The sequence below is a fragment of the Emys orbicularis genome, chromosome 7 (assembly GCF_028017835.1).
Source record: "Emys orbicularis isolate rEmyOrb1 chromosome 7, rEmyOrb1.hap1, whole genome shotgun sequence".
Taxonomy (NCBI): domain Eukaryota; kingdom Metazoa; phylum Chordata; order Testudines; family Emydidae; genus Emys; species Emys orbicularis.
This window is the reverse complement of record NC_088689.1, coordinates 125,403,208-125,423,682: the sequence shown is the minus strand read 5'-3', so window position 1 is coordinate 125,423,682 and position 20,475 is coordinate 125,403,208. Positions and strand designations below refer to the sequence as shown.

The window sequence follows — 20,475 nt, the reverse complement described above, 5'->3', positions numbered from 1 at the left end:
TATTGCAAAACCTCAATAAGTTCTACTTCAAAAGAGGCTGGCATGGGACGGACTCAATAGTTCCGGTTTATTCTGAATCACAGGCCCCACTGAAATCGCCTGCAGGGCTGCACTCTGCGGGATCATCGGTTGTTTTAATACTTGGAGAACTGACGACAAAGGTAGGAAAAGCAGGGTGATTTTTAACATGTCTGACCAGCATGAAAACATTAGCCAATTGTGGAGACATAGCCTCAGGATAGTCTTCTCTTGATTGGTTCTACTGAGAAAATGATAGGTAAAGCGCTAGCAAAATACACCTATTTGAAGAGTCAATACAACATAGTGAAAATCTGTATCAGAAACGACAGTACATCGATATATTGGTTCGGGTGCAATTTTCACACAAGTCAGAGGGACGATTTCAGTTACTCTTTACACAGTGGCATCTCTTTGCATAAAACTTACTGCGATGAATATCTTAAAAATCCTAATGCGCGGACACAAAACACGCATATCCAATTTCTCTAATGCTTATCTGTGAATTTCAAGCATCAGTTGCTTTAAGCACCTAGCCAGTGTTAACGGTCTTTGGTTAAAATTCAACTATAGTCCAGTACAAAAGTTTACCATTAAGAAAGTGTGTTTTGCTGTCTGGAAGTCTGTTCCATAGTTATCTTCAAAACAACTGTTTGCAAATAACTGCAGAACATTCACTACGGAGTTCCACTCAGAATTGTCTTCCTTCGGTTCACAAAAAGGATAATTTTTTTTAAAATAAGCCTGATGCTAGACTGTTGATTTAATGAATCTAATAAGCATATGAAAACAAATTCATGAATCCTATAAGAGACTGTCAATTTCATGTATCAGTGGAAGGCTGAGAAAAATTTAATGGTTTCCAAAAAATGACATCACTTAAGTTTTTCATGAAATGAAAATCATCCAGTGTAACAGAACATAAATGTGTTTGTGTAAGAGAGAGAAATCTATTTTATACCTGTATTAGTAGATGATAGATATTAAGTAAAATGGTCTTTTATATCACATTGTTGTTACAGTCCTATTTAATCTCACACTAGGGAGTGGCCTGAAATTAATGGGCATGCATATGCAAAGTGGCATTGGAAATGCTGGAAAGAGACCTCTTGGCATGACATTTAATAGATGAAAAATACCCCCGATATCTCTGGCAAATAAATGTCAGGCCTTAATTATACAGTTTGCTAAACCTTGTTTCCCAAGGCACAGATGGTGGGGTCAAAAATGAGCCAAAGCAGATAGAATCTGTATTCCATGTCTATTCTGAAGGCTATCCTAAGCCATCCTAACAGACAGGAGTGTACACATAATTAAAAATTCATTTTATGGGGTCAGTGATGAAACAAAACTTGGTTCTCCGATTTCCCAAGGGAGCGATCTGTCATCTAGATAAAGAGGAAGCTGTTCAAATTCTGGAGAGAGTTACATTAAACCCATAATTCTTTACAATACAATACAGGAACCTTTATGGTTACTATTTGATTACACAAGCACTGTCATTTTTCATTTCTTGTTTTTTTTTTTTTTAATTGAATCGGTAATCTGTTTTATGAGAACACATTTTGATCACAGTGCTTTACTAAGGAAATTGCTAAATTAATCACATACCCATTCTAGCTTTGAATAAATGTCTCTCAGCTAAAAAGAATTCTGTGTCTTTGCCAAGAATGGGTCTCAGGCATCTAGAGATCAGTACTTCTCCTTGCCTTTACTTCTAGCTATGCATTCATTAAGGAATTCAGGCCTCTGAATGTTAAGACTCTGAGGTTTCCCAATGCTCCAATCCCAGTAGGACTCTTCACTATATAAGACCACTTGCAGTAATACAGCTGAACAAGCCCTACAGTTGGAGCTGGGTGTGTGATTTCCAGCTAGAGGAGACATACTCGTGCAAAACCAGTAATAGCGTAAGCTGCAGGGGCATAGGCAGCGGATTGGGCTCGGTGCCTGAGTACATACCCTTGAGGTCTGGATGCATTTGTACTCAGAATGGCTAGCCCATGCCGCCACTGACTGCTGCCCGTGCTACTGCAGCCATGTTGCTATTTTGAGTGCACTAGCTTGATGAGAGCTAGAAGAAGTATATCTCCGCAAGCCGGGAATCACATCCCCAGCTCCATGTGCAGAACAGTTCATTAATGAACTTTGATCTGGTACCGTTTCAAAGAGGACTAAATCAAAGTGCAATAACCAACTGTTAATATGCATCAGCAGGGCATATTAACTGTTAACTGTTAATCCGCAGCAGGGTAGCGTGCGGTGGATAGCTTGCCACAAACTAAACGCTCGTGTCGGCAAGCCCTAAGTGTACAGCACTCCTGTTTAGGTCACATCCTGTAATGCTGAGCCACGGCCAGCCACCAGGGGGGGCAGAAGAGCAACATATGATGTGCCTTCCTTCTTGAGACCAAGAATATTAACTCTTCACTTCCAGGATCTGGAGAAGTACGAGTCTTTAGGTTGCCTGTGCATTGTGATAGTACTGCGAGCTACAAACAAAGCAATCAGGGTGGGTGACTCTTTTTTGGTGGTGGTGGTGGAGGCAAACACCACTACCCCCAGCTGTGAGCCATTCAGTTGCAATGAATGATAAAGATACAGCAAATTCAGCTGGAAAAAGTTATTATCTACTTGACACTGAAAACAGAAACGTCAAGCAACACTTACTCTACATAGTAGACTCCATATACAGGATCTTCAATCTTTTCCCAACCAGCAGGCAATTCTGGGGGCAGGAGAAAAGGTACATGAATGCCTTGAAGATATAGTTTTCAGACAGGCATCCCGGTTTCACTTAGCTTACAGAATTCCACATCAGCTCATACTCTCACTTAGAGAATAACCATCAGGAAAGAGGATCATCACAGCCATCATTTCAATATCAGTACATAGTCTAATGAGCACAAATATTACTGTAACCTTACCAGGAATGGGGTTAGCAAACCTGTGGAAAGCAGTCACCTTTGTCCATTGCCTATAGTTTTAGCAGGTCAATTTTTTGTTTCATTTTATTATTTAGATTCCTGGGTTAAATGAACAGTCATGCATTCCTTGTTTAAGAGTCTCTAGGAGGTGCCTCTCTGTAGATGTTTTGGTTTGGGAAAAGTAATTTTTTTTTATTCCTCTGCTAAGTTTTTGCAGTAACCGTGCTTAAATACATTTCAGCATTTACCATGATTTCTACATTAGCACCCAAATGTCCCCCTCAGGACCAGGGGCCCATTATGCTAGATGCTATGCAAACACAAATGTACTTCACTGTAGAACACTTGATATAAAAGCATTTAATGCCATAAGCACATGTAACAGTCATTTTCATTTTTTTTTAATTAGAACAATTACTAAAAACAGGTCTGAAGATGAAATTTGCATTTGGAAATCTATCCCCACTTTGTGCCTGCAGATTTTCTAGACTGGAGGCATATGGTACATCTTTAACCACAATCAGTGAACATCTTAACCTCTGATGATAGGACAAGAAGCAATGGGCTTAAACTGCAGCAAGGGAGGTTTAGGTTGGACATTAGGAAAAACTTCCTGTCAGCGTGGTTAAGCACTGGAATAAATTACCTAGGAGGGTTGTGGAATCTCCATCATTGTCTAACCTGCTCTTAAAAATCTCCAAACACCTGTCAGGGATGGTCTAGATAATACTTAGTCCTGCCACAAATGCAGGGGACTGGACTAGATGACCTCTCGAGGTCCCTTTCAGTCTATGATTCTATGATCACTTCAGCATAGTAGTGAGGGTTATTTGAACTGTATGTATTACTCAAGGGCCTGATCCTACTCCCACTGAATCAAACAAAGCTCCCAATGGCTTTAGGGCCTGAGGTACTACCAGGGCCAGCCCACAACATTTTGGCACCTGAGGCGGGGAGCTCAAATGACGCACCCATGCCCCCTCGCTTGGGCCAAAACTTTGAAAGGTCTCAATTCTGCCTTCCTCCAGCACAGCACTCCACCATCTCTGTGCATCTAGAGCAGACAGAATACATATGCACCAGCAACAGACACAATTTTCTACACTCTGGGTCCTAGTGGTGCCCCAACCACAGTCTGGCACCTGAGGTGGCTGCCTCAGTTCGTCTCATGGTAAGGCCAGGCCTGGGTACTAAACAAGTTACTTTAAAGAAAGAACCATCACCATATAATAAGCATGCATATGAAGACTATTAAAATACCCCAGTGAGAAAGAATTCCTCATAAAAGCAGCACTTATTGCCAAGTTGACAAGACCAATGGGAAATAATCTGTGTTTATTCATTATGGAATGCAAAGATTTATTTTTATTAATGGTATCAGTTGCGTAGCCAATACAATCAAGCAGTGGCCCATTAATCAGAATAATGTAACTGTACTGTTCAGTATTTACCGACATCCGCTACACTGCCATAAAGGCACAAATAATTCCAGACTGAAAATGAAGAGAAGCCACACAAATACATATGGGGTAATTAGTCAGAGTTTATGTTTGCATTCAGAATTGGCTGAACATCATAAGAAATTAATTTCGTGGGTTTTGCTCCACAAGTCCCTAGTTTGCAAATAAAAGCCATGTTTCCCCCCTGTTCTTTATTTTTACTCTTATCAAGTTTAAGCATCTTTGGATTCCTTGAGACATAAGCAACCAAATGCAAGCCAGTGCTAACCTTTGGGTATGAAACCACTTTGCAATCTTCTGAGCAGATCTCTTTTGCATGCTTACCAAATGAATGGGTTTGAAATTGACATTCCTCTACAAAGCACAAAAGTAATGTCAATATTAAAATGGAAGTGCAAAACTAAAGGCCACATCCTGGAAGTCTTTACTCAGTTGAAACTCCCACTGATTTGAATGATGGAAAGACTGGGGTTTAGTCAAAAAGTTTCAAACAATTAAAGATCTAACACAGACAAGAATCAAAAGAGTCAAAAGTATTGGCTGACATTTCATTCTTAATTTATTCCACTGTGGAAGCAGACGGCTGTGGAGGCCAGGTTGGAATGAGAGACGGAAGTAGAGCACCAAAACAAGAGTTAAAGTTGGAGAGTGATGCTTCAGTTTGTTGGCTACGCTTTTTGTGTCACAACCTTAAATAATGTTTATTTTATTTTCAAATCTCATGCTATTGTTTTTGGCCAGTGTCATTGCCTTATCTTTATTTAAAATGTTTTTAGTATTAACATTTCATTTTTATTTTCTGTAAAAGAAAAGAACATTTATGTAAGGTCACAAAACAAGGACCTTGGAATTACTCCACTGACATTCCAGGCTATTGGATAAATACTTCTTTAAGCAGTTTTAAATTTAACAAAACACATTTCTACATGTGTTGAAAACCAACAAGATAAGAACGGATGCTTTGGAGCCATAAGTAGTCTATTATGTAGATCCACATCCAGGAATCTAATAAAAAGTCTTTTCAAATGCTCTAAAGCAAGAAATTACTCTGCATTAGCAGTACCCACTTTGCAAAGTCCAATATCTGGGTTGTTTTAAATGCTTCCCCCCAATCTTCAAGATGAGCCAGAGCAATTAGATCATAGAATATAGCTCCGACCCAGGAAAGGAATCGCCATTCCTGCAGTCCCATGTGGTTCTATGAGGGAACCCCCATGGAGGATTATAATCCTCCCCCCATGTGGACCCCCATGGAGGATTATAATCTAATATTAATTCAGAGCAAGAGCAACAACCTATTCATTTGGCCTTAAGTGCCCAACTTATATTTTTAAGCATGGTGTCAAAACACGTTCCTAGCTGAGAGCCTGTTGGTCAGTGTTCCAACCTACAAGAGTGATAAATCCCTGAAAATCAGGAAAACCACCAGCCCAGATTGAGAGTTTCCTTGCCCCTCTGCACCCATGTAAGAATCTAGCCCTAAGACCTTTTGCTGGAGCATTCCATCCTTTATGAGTCATAGCTCATAAATGCCAATGGACCTACACTAGAAAACTAAGCCCTGAAATTCACTAGAGCTTGACTGATCATAGCTATTTTGGAGGTCGGGCTCAGAGATTTTTACCAACCTGCAATTTATTCTGCAGTCTCCGATATTGCTACTACTGGTTGAGCTGCACAGAAGTGAATTATGGGTCTCAATGTTCCTAGTGTAGACAAGACTAGTAGGAGTTGCCCACGTGTAACAGTGTTAAATCTTTCCCTAAGTGTTTAATTTCTATCCTAAAATGGCACTGTTCTGTTAAAACAGAGGTCATCTATATTACTACCTATTAAATCGGTTTCTTTAGAAAATATAAGATAAATACAAAATATTGTGAAAGTTTCAAGTTGATTTCTATTTAATTTTCTCACAGTCAGAAAACAAATGTTAAACTTTAGTTAAACTAGGTGCGTTAATCTCTGGCACAAACCAATTTATACTAACCACTGCTGTTCCTATTGTACTGGAGATTTTGTTGATATGTTTTGACAATACTTCTCTGACCTTTCTGGCACTGACTGAACAACTGCAAATGTTAAACTTCTTTCTTGACATACAAATGCTTGTAAACCCCTGTAGTATTTATATGGACCCCGATTTTACAAACATTTGTCTATACTACTGTGAGGAGTCCCACGGATATCAATTAAACTACTCATGTTAGTAAAGTTAAGCACATGTATGAGTCGGTGCAGGATCAGGGCCATGGTTATCAACCAATGGTCTTCCCTGAATCTACTGCCTCTGTCCATCCTTCCCTTAAAGTTACACTGTGTGCTGAAGGGTAATAGAAAGAGGAAACATTTAAGTTTAGTTGTTACCCATAATCTTGTTATTTTATACTACTATTACTTCATCTTTACTGTTTTTGAGACATTTTAATTAAAAATACATTTCGGTTCAGCTGTCTTCATGCACTTATTCTTGATGTTATTTTAGTCTGTGAAAGATTACCAGCCATCGCAATGGAAACCTTAGCGCTGTGGGTTGTGCCAACACCTGCTACAGGAATTGATAAATTACTCCTTTATGTAATCTCTTTCCAAGTGTTGCACTAAAAGGAGTTAGGTTCTTAACATTATTCCAGACACACTCACCACAAGAGCAGCTTCTTGCATAGCATTTTAAAAAGCAGTCAATATTTATTGACGGCTTCTGGCATATCAATCACACAGAAGTGGGACGCAGTCTGCGCTTTCAAGTAATTACGGAAACCAGAGATTAATTCCACTGTAATATAATCGGCTACCATACAAAGCTATAAATTTCTTTAAAGCAATGAACGACCTAAGGAAAATACAGTCACATATAACACATTCATCCCTTTCAGCTCTCGAAATGGACTAGAATGTGGAGCAGAAATAATGGTCTAATAGTTCTCTGCACTAGAATTACAGACTGAACTAACTAATGCTAAATGAGATTAGATATTATGATTGCATTCTTCAAAAACACTTAGAAACTATCACTAGGCCACGCCATCTAAAATCAATTTATTCTTGATTTATAACATCAACTACTGGGGCAAAATTTCTGCTGTTTCATTGACAAATTCAGCAAAAACATTCTGTGGGATATTTTTAGTCAGTTTTCCAAATTTCACTTAGTTTCTCTAATCTGGAAAGCTGGGTACTAATCCAGAAAAAAGTTTTATGTATGTGCTTACCCTTCACATAATTTGGAAGTCAATGGACCTACTCATTGGGTGCAATCCCGACCCCACTGAAGTCAATGGCAAAACTCCATTGACTTCATCAGGGTGAAAATTAAAACCCACTGTGCATAAGGGTGAACATTTTCTCAAGCCTTTGCAAGATTGAGGCCTTACTTTGTTTCTCTTCTTTGGGATCCAATACCATAGGAACTGTGCCTTAAGATTCCACATCATGGAAAAAAAATCTATTTTCAGTGCCAAAAATCCTGATACATTTTGTTACTGAATTAGGCCTTGTTGAAATAAAAAACTTGAAAGATGCAAAATGACACAAAGGAGAGGTCAAGCAATGAGAGGCTAAAAATGGTACAGTCAGTCATACAGCAAAATGAGAGATGGATGATTTACCTAGTTCACTGTCCAGTTCCTCCGTGTGTACCCCTTCTTCTCCAAGGGAAGAGCAGTAAATGAGACAGAAAAAATTAAAAGAAAATTTCAGATACCAGCACCAAGCAAGATATTGCTATAGTAAACAGAAGAACCAACACCAATTTTGCACAGACCAAACTCTCAGTTTATCACATCTTAGTGATCAGAGTATTTATGGATCTTGATGTGGGTCATAAAAGAACGGGTTCTTGCACTGTTAAAATAATTGTGGATCAGCTACTTTCATGCCAACATTTGATTAGATTGATAAACAAATGTGCATGATCATCATTTTTCTGGCAAAACACTCCTCTCAGATGCAGATGGCTATATATTTATCAGGAGACCAAAGCTGAGTGCAGATCTGAGAGGAACTCTTTGCCCTTAAATAGGATGTCATTTAGAACCCAGTTCAGTGTGGTATTTAAACAAACATCTAAATGGAATACATAGGTAGCTCTACTGACTTAATTGGGACTACCATATGCACTTAAGTTAAGCATGTGCTTAAGTGCCTTGCTTAGTTGGGGCCTAAGACTCCAATCCTGCAAAACAGCTGCACAGTAACGATCCTGACACTCAGATGGGGCTGCATTAGCTTCAAAGAGACCTCATTTTCATCCGTTAACAATGACAGATGATTAAGGTATCGCTTAGCTTATGAATAATACTGCAGTCAGAACATGAAAGGGGATGACACAACTAGAATGCAGATGGTAAAACAAGCTGGGACGTAACAGAAAAGTATTAGCTATGTTAATAAATGACACGCATAAGAGATACAATACCATTAAATTGCTGTTGATAACTAGGACACTGAAGAAATACTTTATGTACTCTAACTTACCCATGAACTGTTTGTATTATAGTAGGACAAAATAATTGGTTAGACATTTGTGTGTGAAATGCTAATAGGCATTTTCTTCATATGATAAACAATAGAAAACTTTCAGAGATTTGTACCCTGCCATGGAAAGAATACAACACAGCTAAAATTCAAAGCAAGTTTGAAAAGATGTATAACACTCAAAGTATTTACTTTTTCCACTGTACACATGATGTGACCAAGCGTGAAAACAGACACGCAACTTTACTCCTGGGAGTGGCCCCAGAGCCTTCAGTGGAGCTACTCACATGAGTAATCTTTTGTCCACACTAGCTGGATCAGACTGTCATTTGGGATTTGCAATGTTATTTTACCTTTTCTTCACACCTAGGAGCTTTTATTGAACTATAAAGAAAGACTAGAACAGCGAAGTAGAAGTGTGCAGTGCACTAAATACGTAATGAGTTTTACTACTTGCTGTTAGAAAAATAATAATTCATTAGCAAATAGAGGCAGGAACGATAAAATGAGCTGAAAGGAAGGAGCTGCCGAACCAACACACAGCTACTTTTTAAAAAAAGATTACACTGTTATAAATTAACTGTCCCAATTACACAAGCTGTTCAGGAAAGTCTGAGGGTATAACAGAATGGCAGACTCTGGCACGTGGTAACAGAATGAAGGGGATTCTCTGGTAAGTCATCCTGATTCTTGTATCCTGACCCTGTCTGAAAGTGCAGGGTGTTTCCTGCTGAGTCACAGTGGCAGGTGCATCTTGTTAACTTCAACCAGATTATAAACAGGAGTTGGAGCCGCACTCTGAAGAGGGAGTTAGGACAGAGGATGTGCTTCAGGGAAAACTCTAGCCTCAGCCAGGAGAAAGCTTAGGCTGTCGTTTATGTTCTATTTTAAATCGTTTCTCCGAGGTCCCAGTGATGCATCTATTTTTAGACCTTAGTCCTGCGAAGGGATCAACCCGGGATGAAGGATCTCCATGCCTGGAGTCCTACAGACTTTGCAGGATCTAGTCTCGGACAGAAGGGGCCAAAATTTCAAAGGGCTCTCAAGCAGGCCTCTAAAAACTGAATGCATAGTGTCTTGTCAATCACAAGACATCTTGTATTTTGCGAGCATTCAAGTCCATTAGCCATGTGTACAACTACCTGGTTTTCTCATGTAAAAGTGGTTTGTTCAGTCAAATCCAGGCATTACATGTGAAAAAAACTCAGATGTGAAAAAAATGGAGGTCAACAATTTACAAGATTGTAACAGCAACTTTAGAGGTGACTTCCTAAGTAAGATAATACCCCTAAAGCATAGGAGCCTGACTCACAAATAGCTTGAGCGAGAAGGTGATTGATCATAATCTCCAAATTAGCTTTAGGATAATAATGCAGACACTCTAAAATGCTCATGGCTAGCACCGTGCCAGTTAAAATGCCATTGTTTTCCTGTTTTGGTTTTTTGTGTATGTGTTAAAGGTCAACGGACCAAAATTCGTGTGCATATTTTCACAGACGTTTTACTGGCCTTTATTATTTTTGCAAGTTTTAAAGGTAAACTTAAGTGAAATACCTCCTCTTCCAGTCACATATTGGGATGCTTGATTTATTTATGTGCCTTCAAACTGGACATTGGCTTGCATTTTCAACATCTCAAGGAATGCAAAATGATATTGGTGCAAATTAAGTGATAAAAATCCATGATTTCAAATATAATTTCTCTTTAGCAAACATAATGCTAACTAGACAATCAGAATGTAACATTCAAAAGTGAAGCAATACATTAACCTTTTAATTCTACCCAAATGAGGAAATAATAATTTCCTTTGGAGCCACTTAAAACATACTAACCACAGTATAAAGCAATGGGCCATGCAGAGTACATTTACTCTGTGCCTGCACAGGAGTGCTAGCTAGCACATGCATTCAAAGGATCTTGGTCTCATTCAGCAACAATGAACATTCAAATCCTTTTGTGCAAAAGTGGATGCCTCCTAGTTCTAGTACTTCTGCGATTGTTTGACTCGAGATCATTTGAAAATCATGATGATTCACCTTACGTGTGCGTTCATACTGGTTATCTCTGTGCACTCCCTGTTCTTTATTTTACATTTTGCTATCATAGTATTGTTTTGGGGGGGAAAAATTCTATTTACCTAAATTAGAGCAAACACACTAAGTTTTAGTTCACTATTTTCAGTCCCTTACCATCATCTTCACATTCTTCTAGTGGCTTCTGCTGTTTGTTCAGGCACCGTGGGTCTAGCCAAGATGTTGTTTTAGTATTATGGCTGCAAACCAGAAATGGAAATATGACCTTTGTTAATAAACCGAGCTAAAGTACCAGTGACAGAAAAACATGTGCCCCTCTATTATTCAACTGAGCTGAAAGCATTTTTTATTTCAGAAGAAATATAACAACAATTTTATGTTTTATAAAACAGGCTAGCAAGTCAGGAGACTTTCAGCATTGACAGAAAAAAATATCTGAGATTTTAAAAATAGTCACCACTAGAAGTCAGAAATTCACGTGTAAGGCCACAGGAGTAACTATAGCAGGGACCGGCAAACTTTCATTTACACTCTGGGTCACATTTTAATGTGGAGGCTAACTGGTGAACTCATCGACCAGTGAGAGCTGGTTGGGAAATGGGTTATTTCCTCAGGAAAATTTTCAACTTTTTTTTTATTTTCATCTAAATTTTTCTTTGAAATTTGTTGGGTTTTGACAGAAAGCATCAATCAGAACAGATATTTCCAGTGAAAATGTTCCTATTAACAGGACTGTGATGGAAATCGTGAAGAGCGCAATTTCCAACTCTTTCTATTCACGAGTCCATGGACCAGCTCCTGACTTCGGTCCCAAGGATGAAGATTGTGTGTACGTCCTCTTTAAATATACTTTGTAGGGATGCTTTTCTAATGTCATATCAATACTGTTCACTCCACATTCAAGGTTCTCAAAGAGGTTTAACAAACTTTAACTACGCCTCAGAACACCCCTTGTGAACTAAGGGTACGTCTACACTTACCGGAGGGTCCGGCGGCAGGCAATTGATGTTCTGGGATCGATTTATCGCGTCTGGTTTAGACGCGATAAATCGATCCCGGATCGATCCCGGAAGTGCTCGCCGTCGACGCCGGTACTCCAGCTCGGCGAGAGGAGTACGCGGCATCGACGGGGGAGCCTGCCTGCCGCGTCTGGACCCGCGGTAAGTTCGGACTAAGGTACTTCGAATTCAGCTACGTTATTAACGTAGCTGAATTTGCGTACCTTAGTCCGAAGTGGGGGCTTAGTGGGGACCAGGCCAAAGGAATAAATGTAATGAGGACTATGTTCCTTTCAGGACTAACAGCCAACCAGCATGACTCGATGTCTGACTTATTCTTGTGTCTGAGCACTGTAGTAAAAGGTCCTTGGTTTCACCCATTTCATTAGTCAGCCTTCCCAATGCAGAAGGAACACATTCAATTCTTTTGTGCACTTCAGAGAGTTTCTGATGAATTCATTGGTCGTGGTTTGGGTTTTTCAGACTAGTAAATTGAACTCTAGCAAAGCAAGGCAAATCATCAATAATAAAGCAGAGGGGTTCCTCCAATGTATAAAAAGTTTGCGGTTCGCTAGGGAAAATGGTGGTGATATGGATGGGTACAGTATTTGCATATTTTTAGCAAGTGTCAGTCCGGTAGGTCACTCCCAATGACAGGAGAACCCCATAAGCTCTTGTTAGCTTAAGCATACAACATTTATCTGAGCCTCCTCCATTGGATAAACTCATGAGAACAAACTTTTGTGCTATTTGCAATATTCCCTGGTTTTGTTTGGATAGGGCATATTATAAAAGCAGCCTTTCACATGGAATTTCTGCTCTTGACCCTGTAACCAGCGAGGTGTACAAAATCATTGGGCGGGATTTGTTTTCTTTTTCTAAAGTTACACTGAAACGCAGTTGAACTGCAGGCAATAGCTGAGATCATTATTATTTGTTATGAACTGAATCACACCCATCCTCTCTCTTCTCCCTGCTTTGTGGCATAACTTGCAACAGCATTAAAGAATCAAGTACGCACATAGAAGTAAGGACAGATCCAGAAGCAATCACGGACACGTACATGATTTTAATAACAGAAACATCTGTTATTATCTGTAAAGGGCTAACAAGTCTTTAAAGACCATTTGGAAATTCAGGGCTTTCGCTCATTAAAAGACTGCATAAACATGTAATAAATCACTCTGCCTCCAAAAAGTGTTTCAAAGAATGAAGGTAGTAGCACAAAATCACCATTCAGATACAACTGAGGGCAGAGTACCATGTTTAGTATATTGAACATGCCTCGATTCAAACTGAAGCACAAATAGGATGACTACTGCTATATCCTCAGAATACTGGGCATTCTGGTACTTTTGTGCCTATCCCAGAGGCATGACCTCACCTCCACTAGCATAATCTTGCACACACAGTGTATGCGAGGCCATGGTGCACAGAGGGTGCCATTTTGAAGTGCCTGCCAGTCTGCCCCTGCTGGTGGCGTGACCTCCCAAGAATCTCTCCCAAAGGACACGATCGCTTCAATTCTAGACATTAGAGGATCAGAGCCACTCCACCAGCAAATAATGTACCATAACTCCTTTAAATCAAAGTCAGTTTGGCAGTTATCTTACCCATAGAAAAACAGTGGGGGGTTTTAAACATGTCAAAGCTGAGGTTCTGGTCTAAATCCTATATAAAGGAAAAGACAGCTTTGTATCTGGATGCACTTTATTTGGTCTGTAGATAGAGGGGCTCAGTTTCCATTACTACAGTATACGAACCTTCAAACCCAAATTCGAATTCCTTGCCTCATATCCATAAAGACAGATAAGGGATTTGTTTAGCTTCTTGTTTTCAGGTTGCAAACACTATTTGCACTCTTCTGATGACCAGCTAACTCTGTCGGCGGAATCTCTCGTATTAGCCAGTCCTGTTTTAGCAGCTTCTAAAGTCTTAATAAGTCTCTAAGTACAATTAGAGACTATTATTTATGGTACGAAAAAATCAATATTAAGACCACCTTAAAGCGGCTGACACTACAAAGCTGTCAAACAAAAAGTATCCACAGCACTGTGTCTTCCTGGCTCTTCCAAATACTGTGTGCCAAATTCTGCTCTGAGTTATGCCCTGTGCAAGCCCACTGGAGCATGTCAGCATCCAATTTGGACCCTTCTCTTTAAGGAGAACAGCAGTGCACCAAGTTAGCTCCCTGGCTCTGCTATTGACTGAGCATGGGGTTGGAGGAATTTTCCCCTGACCAGTCTGATGTACACAGGCAGGCTCTGAAAGAGAGTTCTTAACGTCTTTCAGTTAGGAGCTTTCATCCCAAACTAGAAAACTAACCAATATTTTTAACTGCCTGTGGCTCTTGTAACTATCTTTGTAAAAAAACTACAGTTGCTCCCCAAATTTATTGGATCTGCAACACCTCTGAACTGTGGAAGAGTTTGGCTGCTTGATCCACTCAGGAAATGCGCAAGTAGGAGCATTGCAACAATGTCTTACAACTGGTCAAGATCTTTTAGTTCTTAAAAGCAACTGTAGACATTAAATACACATGGTTTGCATGTATGTACATTTGCAGACAGAGATTACACACACACACACACACACACACACACACACACACACACACACACACACACACACACACACACACAAGACAACAAAATATGAGCTTTACTCTATAAAATAGACTTCTCCATTCTCGGTATAGGCCATCTCCCAGTTTTCAGGTAGAGGACCTAGGTTTTCCTCTGCAGAAGGAGGTAGGTATTGAGGGAGCTTCTGAGATGGTTCCGTGGTGGGAATGGCGGTGATGCTATTATTCACAGGAGGTGGCGCTGTTTCTCTTATACTATGTATATTGTGCTCGTCTTGGTCACCAGAATCTGCTGTAGAATCACAAAAAGAATTATCGGTAATCACACTCAAATATTTGTACCACCTTTTCTTCCTTGTTCATTTGTTTGTGTCCATACCTGCGTTGGTATTCGTTCCAAAGACTCACCTTACCTTTCAAAGCACAGGACTTGGGAGTCGGATAGTGAGTTTTCCTGTAGCTATTCCTTCTGAAGCCCCAATCCTGCAAACTGGAGCCCGCTGAAGTAACTGAGTTCAGTGGGGCTCTGAAAGGGTGCAGGGGCCCACCCACAAAGAACTGCTTATGGGATTGGGGCCCAAGAGAATAAGATTTCCTTTCAGCAGAAAGATTGATTGGGAGAGTTTCAGAATTGCCTACGGTACCTTGGAGCACAAGTCAATGATGCGGCGGTGGTCTTTCATATTAAACAATTTCATACTGAGCAATTGCAATAATTTATTTCAATGTTTTATAATCGAGTCGTGAGATCCTGCTGTAAGGGGCAGCTTGCAACACTCTGTTCTGCCCCCATCTATAGGGTTTTACAACGCTGTTCATCTCCAGAGCCTCTAAGTGCCCTCCAGGTAAAATCCATAGCAATAGTACAGTCCCTAGTGACGGCTGCATGGTTCTCCTCTCTTGAGGAAAAATCTCTGTTTGCAGTATTTGGGGGGCAGGGGTCGGAGGGGAGAGAGGGAATAGGGGGTTATTGGATCCCTGCAGACCCTAACCCGCGCTCCAAAATGGCAACGGTGTATGGTCTCTGCAGCAACTGCTCACATCCTTAACCCTTAGGAGCTGCTCCACACAAACTGGATCTCTGCTCCTAATTACACGACGGAGACACTAGTTACACAGCTATGTTGGCATAGCCCAGTAGCGTAGGCTTGGCCTGCACCCACAGAAGGGGTTTTCCTGTGAGTGCACGAACACTAACTCCCTGAGCAAGGCTACGTCTACACATAAGCAATAGAATGGCACAGCTGCAGCTACGCCGCTGTAGTGGAGACACTTCCTGTAGTGACTACCGTCACTGCAGCAAATTTACCCTCTCAAGAGGCAGTAGCTAGGCCAGTGGAAGAATTGCTCTGTCATCTTAGCTGAGTCTACAGTGGTGCAAACATTTTAACAGCCCTGACTGATACAGCTAGGTCAGCTTAAATTTTGGGTGTAGATCAGGCCTAAGTTAGCTATGTCAAGGGAACTCTTCTGTTGGCATCTACACTGGGAGTTTAGGTCAGCATAAGTTTATTCACACTCCGACTGACATAGCTACATTGAGATTTCCAGTGTAGACCAGGCCTTGGTTTACAGATGTTATAAGCACTGCTGTGTCTTGGGGCTGGCCTACACTAGAAAATTAAATCGACCCAGCTATGTCATGCTTGGGGGTGTGAAAAATCCACACCCCTGAGTGACAAAGTTAAGCTGACCTACGTCCCCATGGAGACAGGGCTAGGTCAACCGTCAACTTAGTTACTGTCTCTCAGGAAGCTGCATTTACTACGGCGACAGGAGAATCCCTCCTGTTGCTGTAGTGAGTGTCTACACCAGTAGTTCTCAACCAATTTACCACAGTAGGCTGCATATGCATCTCTCTATGTGTTATGTGGGCCACATGGACACAATATATATACTACCTGTATGACCCTGAGGATGTCACATGGGCTGCAGCTGTGTGCTGATTGGCCCACAAGCAGCCTACGGTGTGAGAACCACTGGTCTATACCGAAGCGCTACAGTGGCGCAGCAGCAGCCCTGAAGCTGAGCCGCTATAGGCTGCTAAGTGTAGACATAGCTTAGTAAAGGGAGCAGGGCTGTCCCTAGGGGGGTGTGGGGCCTGGGACGGAAGTCACATCACTTCCATGACCGACCACGCCAGGGGCGGGTAGAGGAGGCTGGTGGAGGCGGTGCCTCCCCAAACAGCCAGGCGCGGCCCCGATGACACTGCCCCCCCTCCAGGGCCCCGCTTTGGCGGGGCCGCTGGGCTCCAGGGGGCTGGGGCCATGCCGCCCGCCTTCCTGGGGCTGGGCGCACTCTCCCACGGGTGGAAGGGGTGGGGCTGGGGGTAGCCTCCCCCAGCCAGCGGTTCACCCGCCACCCATGCAGCACTGGCCAATCGCGCCAACCCACGGGGCCCCCGAAGTGCAGGGCCTGGAGCAGTTGCCCCAATTCGCCGTCCCCTGGGGACAGCTTTGCTTCTTGAAGGGAGGTGGAAATCCACAACAGTCTTCCAAAACCAGAGCTACTGGACACTTAAAAACCCAACTCCTTGCCATGGTGAACCCCTGCCTGCTGTTTCTGTGAACAAGAAAGGCACTGATATAATATTTTCTAAACCAGGAAAATAAAACTATGACCAAGATTAGTTCAACACCCTCACTGTCTGCTTCCTGCATTAGCTCCTTTAAATATTTTAAAGTAGAGATTGGCAAGATTAAGAAACTAAAGTATGATTCATCCCTTCCCACCCATCAGATCATTAGTGTAAACATGCCAAAGCTTCAAAACGCAAGTCTAAGAAAGACCCTCTGCAGAACAGGGAGAATTTTAAGTTGGTTAGCAGAATTATCCCTGGCATGAAATAAGCATGAAAATGTCTTTTGACCTGGGTGGGCCAATGCTCTTCTATCCAGATTTTGTGCTCATTTGGTGGAGACAAGGGGCCAAAGTCTGATCTCATGATGACAGATTATTTGTATCTTTCATTAACTCACAGAGTAGAAAACTCTAGTCAGAGGGAATTATAGTAAATATATACCTCCTGTCTCTGTAAAAGGCAAAACAGTGTGCTAGTTTCACAGTTAAACTGTTCTAGTCAGGGCCAGTTCCCATTAGAAAGGAGATTAATTAGATCTCAGAATGGCCTTTTCCCAACAACAGGTCCTGTGAGGGTGGGATGGGGTGGGAGTTGCAAAGTCACTTTATATTTATATTTATATTCAGCAGTAGGGAGTTTTGCAAAAGGGGTGTGGAGCTGGGATAAGGGCTCCAAACCACAGAGAGATTTACCTTCAAAAGGATAGTTCAGTGGTTTGAACATTTGTGAGTTCAATCCTTGAGGGGACCTTTGGGGATTGGTCCTGCTTTGAGCAGGGGGTTAGACTAGATGACCTCCTGAGGTCCCCCTGATATTCTATGTTCTATGAACTTTTGGGGCTGGTAAGAAGCAAAGATGGAACAAACCAACTGAACACAATCCTGAAAAAAATCTGGGAATTTCACCTGGGGGGAATAGGGAAAAGGGGGTGCCTGGTAAAAGGAGGAGCCCGGCATATCAAAGGGACTTAATGGGCTGGCAAAGAGACTCAGAGAATCAACAGGACTGAGGAAAAAAAACAGACACAAGAGGATGTGCCTCTGAGATACTGTCTGGCTAATAGGCTGAGAAGTTGACCAAGGAGACAGAAGAGAACAGATGCTTTTCCTAAGAAAGCCGTTATAGAGTCGTAGATTCTAAAATCTGGTCTATACTACAGACTTACATTGGTATAACTATGTCGCTCAGGGGTGTGAAAAATCCATGCCCCTGAGTGATGTAGTTACACCGACCCAACCCTCAGTGTAGCAGGAGAAATTTTCCCGTCAACATAGTTACTGCCAGATTAACTATGCTGATAGGAGAGCTCTCTCCCGTCGGCATAGAGCATCTTCACTGACGCACTATAGCGGTGCAGCAGAGCCGATGCAGTGTTTTAAGTGTAGATCTGCCCTATGACCAGAAGGGACCACTGTGAGCCTCTAATCTAATCCCCTACATAACATGGGCCATAGAACTCCCCTGACAGGCCACAGAACTCCTCTCCATTACAAGGAAACCTGTGTACCTAGACGAGCCTCTGTCAAACGCCAAGCCTGACGTATTGTAAGCTCCTTGGGGTCTTTTTGTTCTGTGTTTGTGCAGCGCCCAGCACAAGGGGGTTATGGTTCATCACTGCATAGGTGCTGGAATTAGGGCTGTAGGTGGTGCTGCAGGTGTACATACAGCATTTACAGTTTGGTTCAGTGAGTCTCAGCACCCCCACTATACAAATTGTTCCAGCGCCCCTGCATCACTGGGACTCCCAGATGTCACTGAAATATAAATAATAATAGTAATTAATTGTGAATATCACTTGTTTTGTTAATCTGAACTTTCTTCCCTGTTTTTAATGAATCTTGTGTTTAATGGTCGTAGACAGTTGATTTGGGGAATATTTCATGCAAGCCAGGCCCAAGAGAGAATGGAGAGAGAATTAAGGGAAAAGAATGTCTGGAGATTTCTCCCACGTCTTGGGGTTCTTGGTCAAGAAGGGCATGGATCAAAGAATCCTTATCCATAAGGCTTGCTGTTTCCAGGGCTGTAGTCTGCCCCAGTACTATTGTTCCTGTTCATTTGCTCTAGTGCCCACTACATGTGCTTTCCAAACACTTAAGAAGGATGGTCCCTGCTCCAAGAAGCTCACAAGTAGACAGAGGACAAGGGAATAACAGCTGTCAATTTCAATACAATGTATGTACAAATGCACAGGAAATGCCTATGGGCCAGAGTGGAGGATGGGTCTGAAACGCATTTCACACAGGTATAACTCCAGTGACTACAACCGAGTGACTCATGAAGTGCACCGGTGAGAGTGGGATCAGGACCCGACCCAATAACACGGATAGAGTGATAACAGCAGCAAAACCTCCTGTTCTGTGTGTCAATGCTATCATTTCTGATTATACTGATAGCTACTTTCTTTGGATGCTCTTAAAAACAAAGACAAAGCAACGAAAAGAAAGTGCAGAAGCATTTTGAAAACCTCAGTTAACTTCTGTGTTTCTGAAAAGATCTTAGTTGGCTTCTCTGTTTCTGATCTGTTACAGTAATGCTGACTCAGCTTTAAAATGCAACATTAGGCTGAATAAAGATCAAGGAAAGAACGGTCACAGGCATCTCTCCAGTGACTACCACTTGCTATCTCATACAGAACGTGGCATGTCCTCCCACGGATACCTATCTGCAAGTGCAAATGTTTCACCAGACCTGACAACCAGGCTTCTACACATGGAAGGAACTTGCAGAGGTAAATAGAATGTGCTGCACTGGCAGAAGGACTTACATACTTTTGAAAATCTGGTCCCTAAGTGCTAACACCAAGGAGAGTTAGATACACAGCTTTTGAAAATCCCACCAGGAACATGTTTCATCACCTAAGTAACTTTGAAAATCTGGCCGCTAGAGCCAGATCTTCAGCTGGTGGAAATCAACAGCACAGCTCCTCTGAAATAACAGGATCTAAGGGCAGGTCTTCACTACAGGGGGGGGGTCGATTTAAGATACGCAAATTCAGCTACGCGAATAGCGTAGCTGAATTCGACGTATCAGAGCCAACTTACCCCGCTGTGAGGACGGCGGCAAAATCGACCTCCGCGGCTCCCCGTCGACGGCGCTTACTCCCACTTCCGCTGGTGGAGTAAGAGCGTCGATTCGGGGATCGATTGTCACGTCCTGACGAGACGCGATAATTCGATCCCCGAGAGATCGATTTCTACCCGCCGATTCAGGCGGGTAGTGTAGACCTAGCCTAAGCTAATTGACACCAGCTGAGAATCTTGCCCGTAGTTTGGAAAGAAACTAGGTGGTGGTGTTGATTAAGCAGAGGAATGTGAGCCAAGCGCTTCTGAGTTCTAGTCCTGGCTCTTTCACCAACCTGCTACATAATCCTGTGCCAATCACTTCAGGCCTGATTTTCAGAG

General features: G+C 41.9%; 1 protein-coding gene across 1 annotated transcript in view; it reads right to left on the bottom strand.

Moving 5' to 3' along the window:
• The window catches only part of MAGI1 (membrane associated guanylate kinase, WW and PDZ domain containing 1), a 496,147-nt gene that overhangs the window by 77,226 nt on the left and 398,446 nt on the right, over positions 1 to 20,475 (bottom strand). The window contains exons 5-8 of the mRNA XM_065408270.1: positions 14,575 to 14,785; positions 11,068 to 11,150; positions 8,011 to 8,046; positions 2,689 to 2,746 (exon numbers count right to left, since the gene is read on the bottom strand). Of these exons, the coding sequence (XP_065264342.1) occupies positions 2,689 to 2,746; positions 8,011 to 8,046; positions 11,068 to 11,150; positions 14,575 to 14,785 (388 nt within the window). The remainder of the gene's footprint in view (positions 1 to 2,688; positions 2,747 to 8,010; positions 8,047 to 11,067; positions 11,151 to 14,574; positions 14,786 to 20,475) is intronic.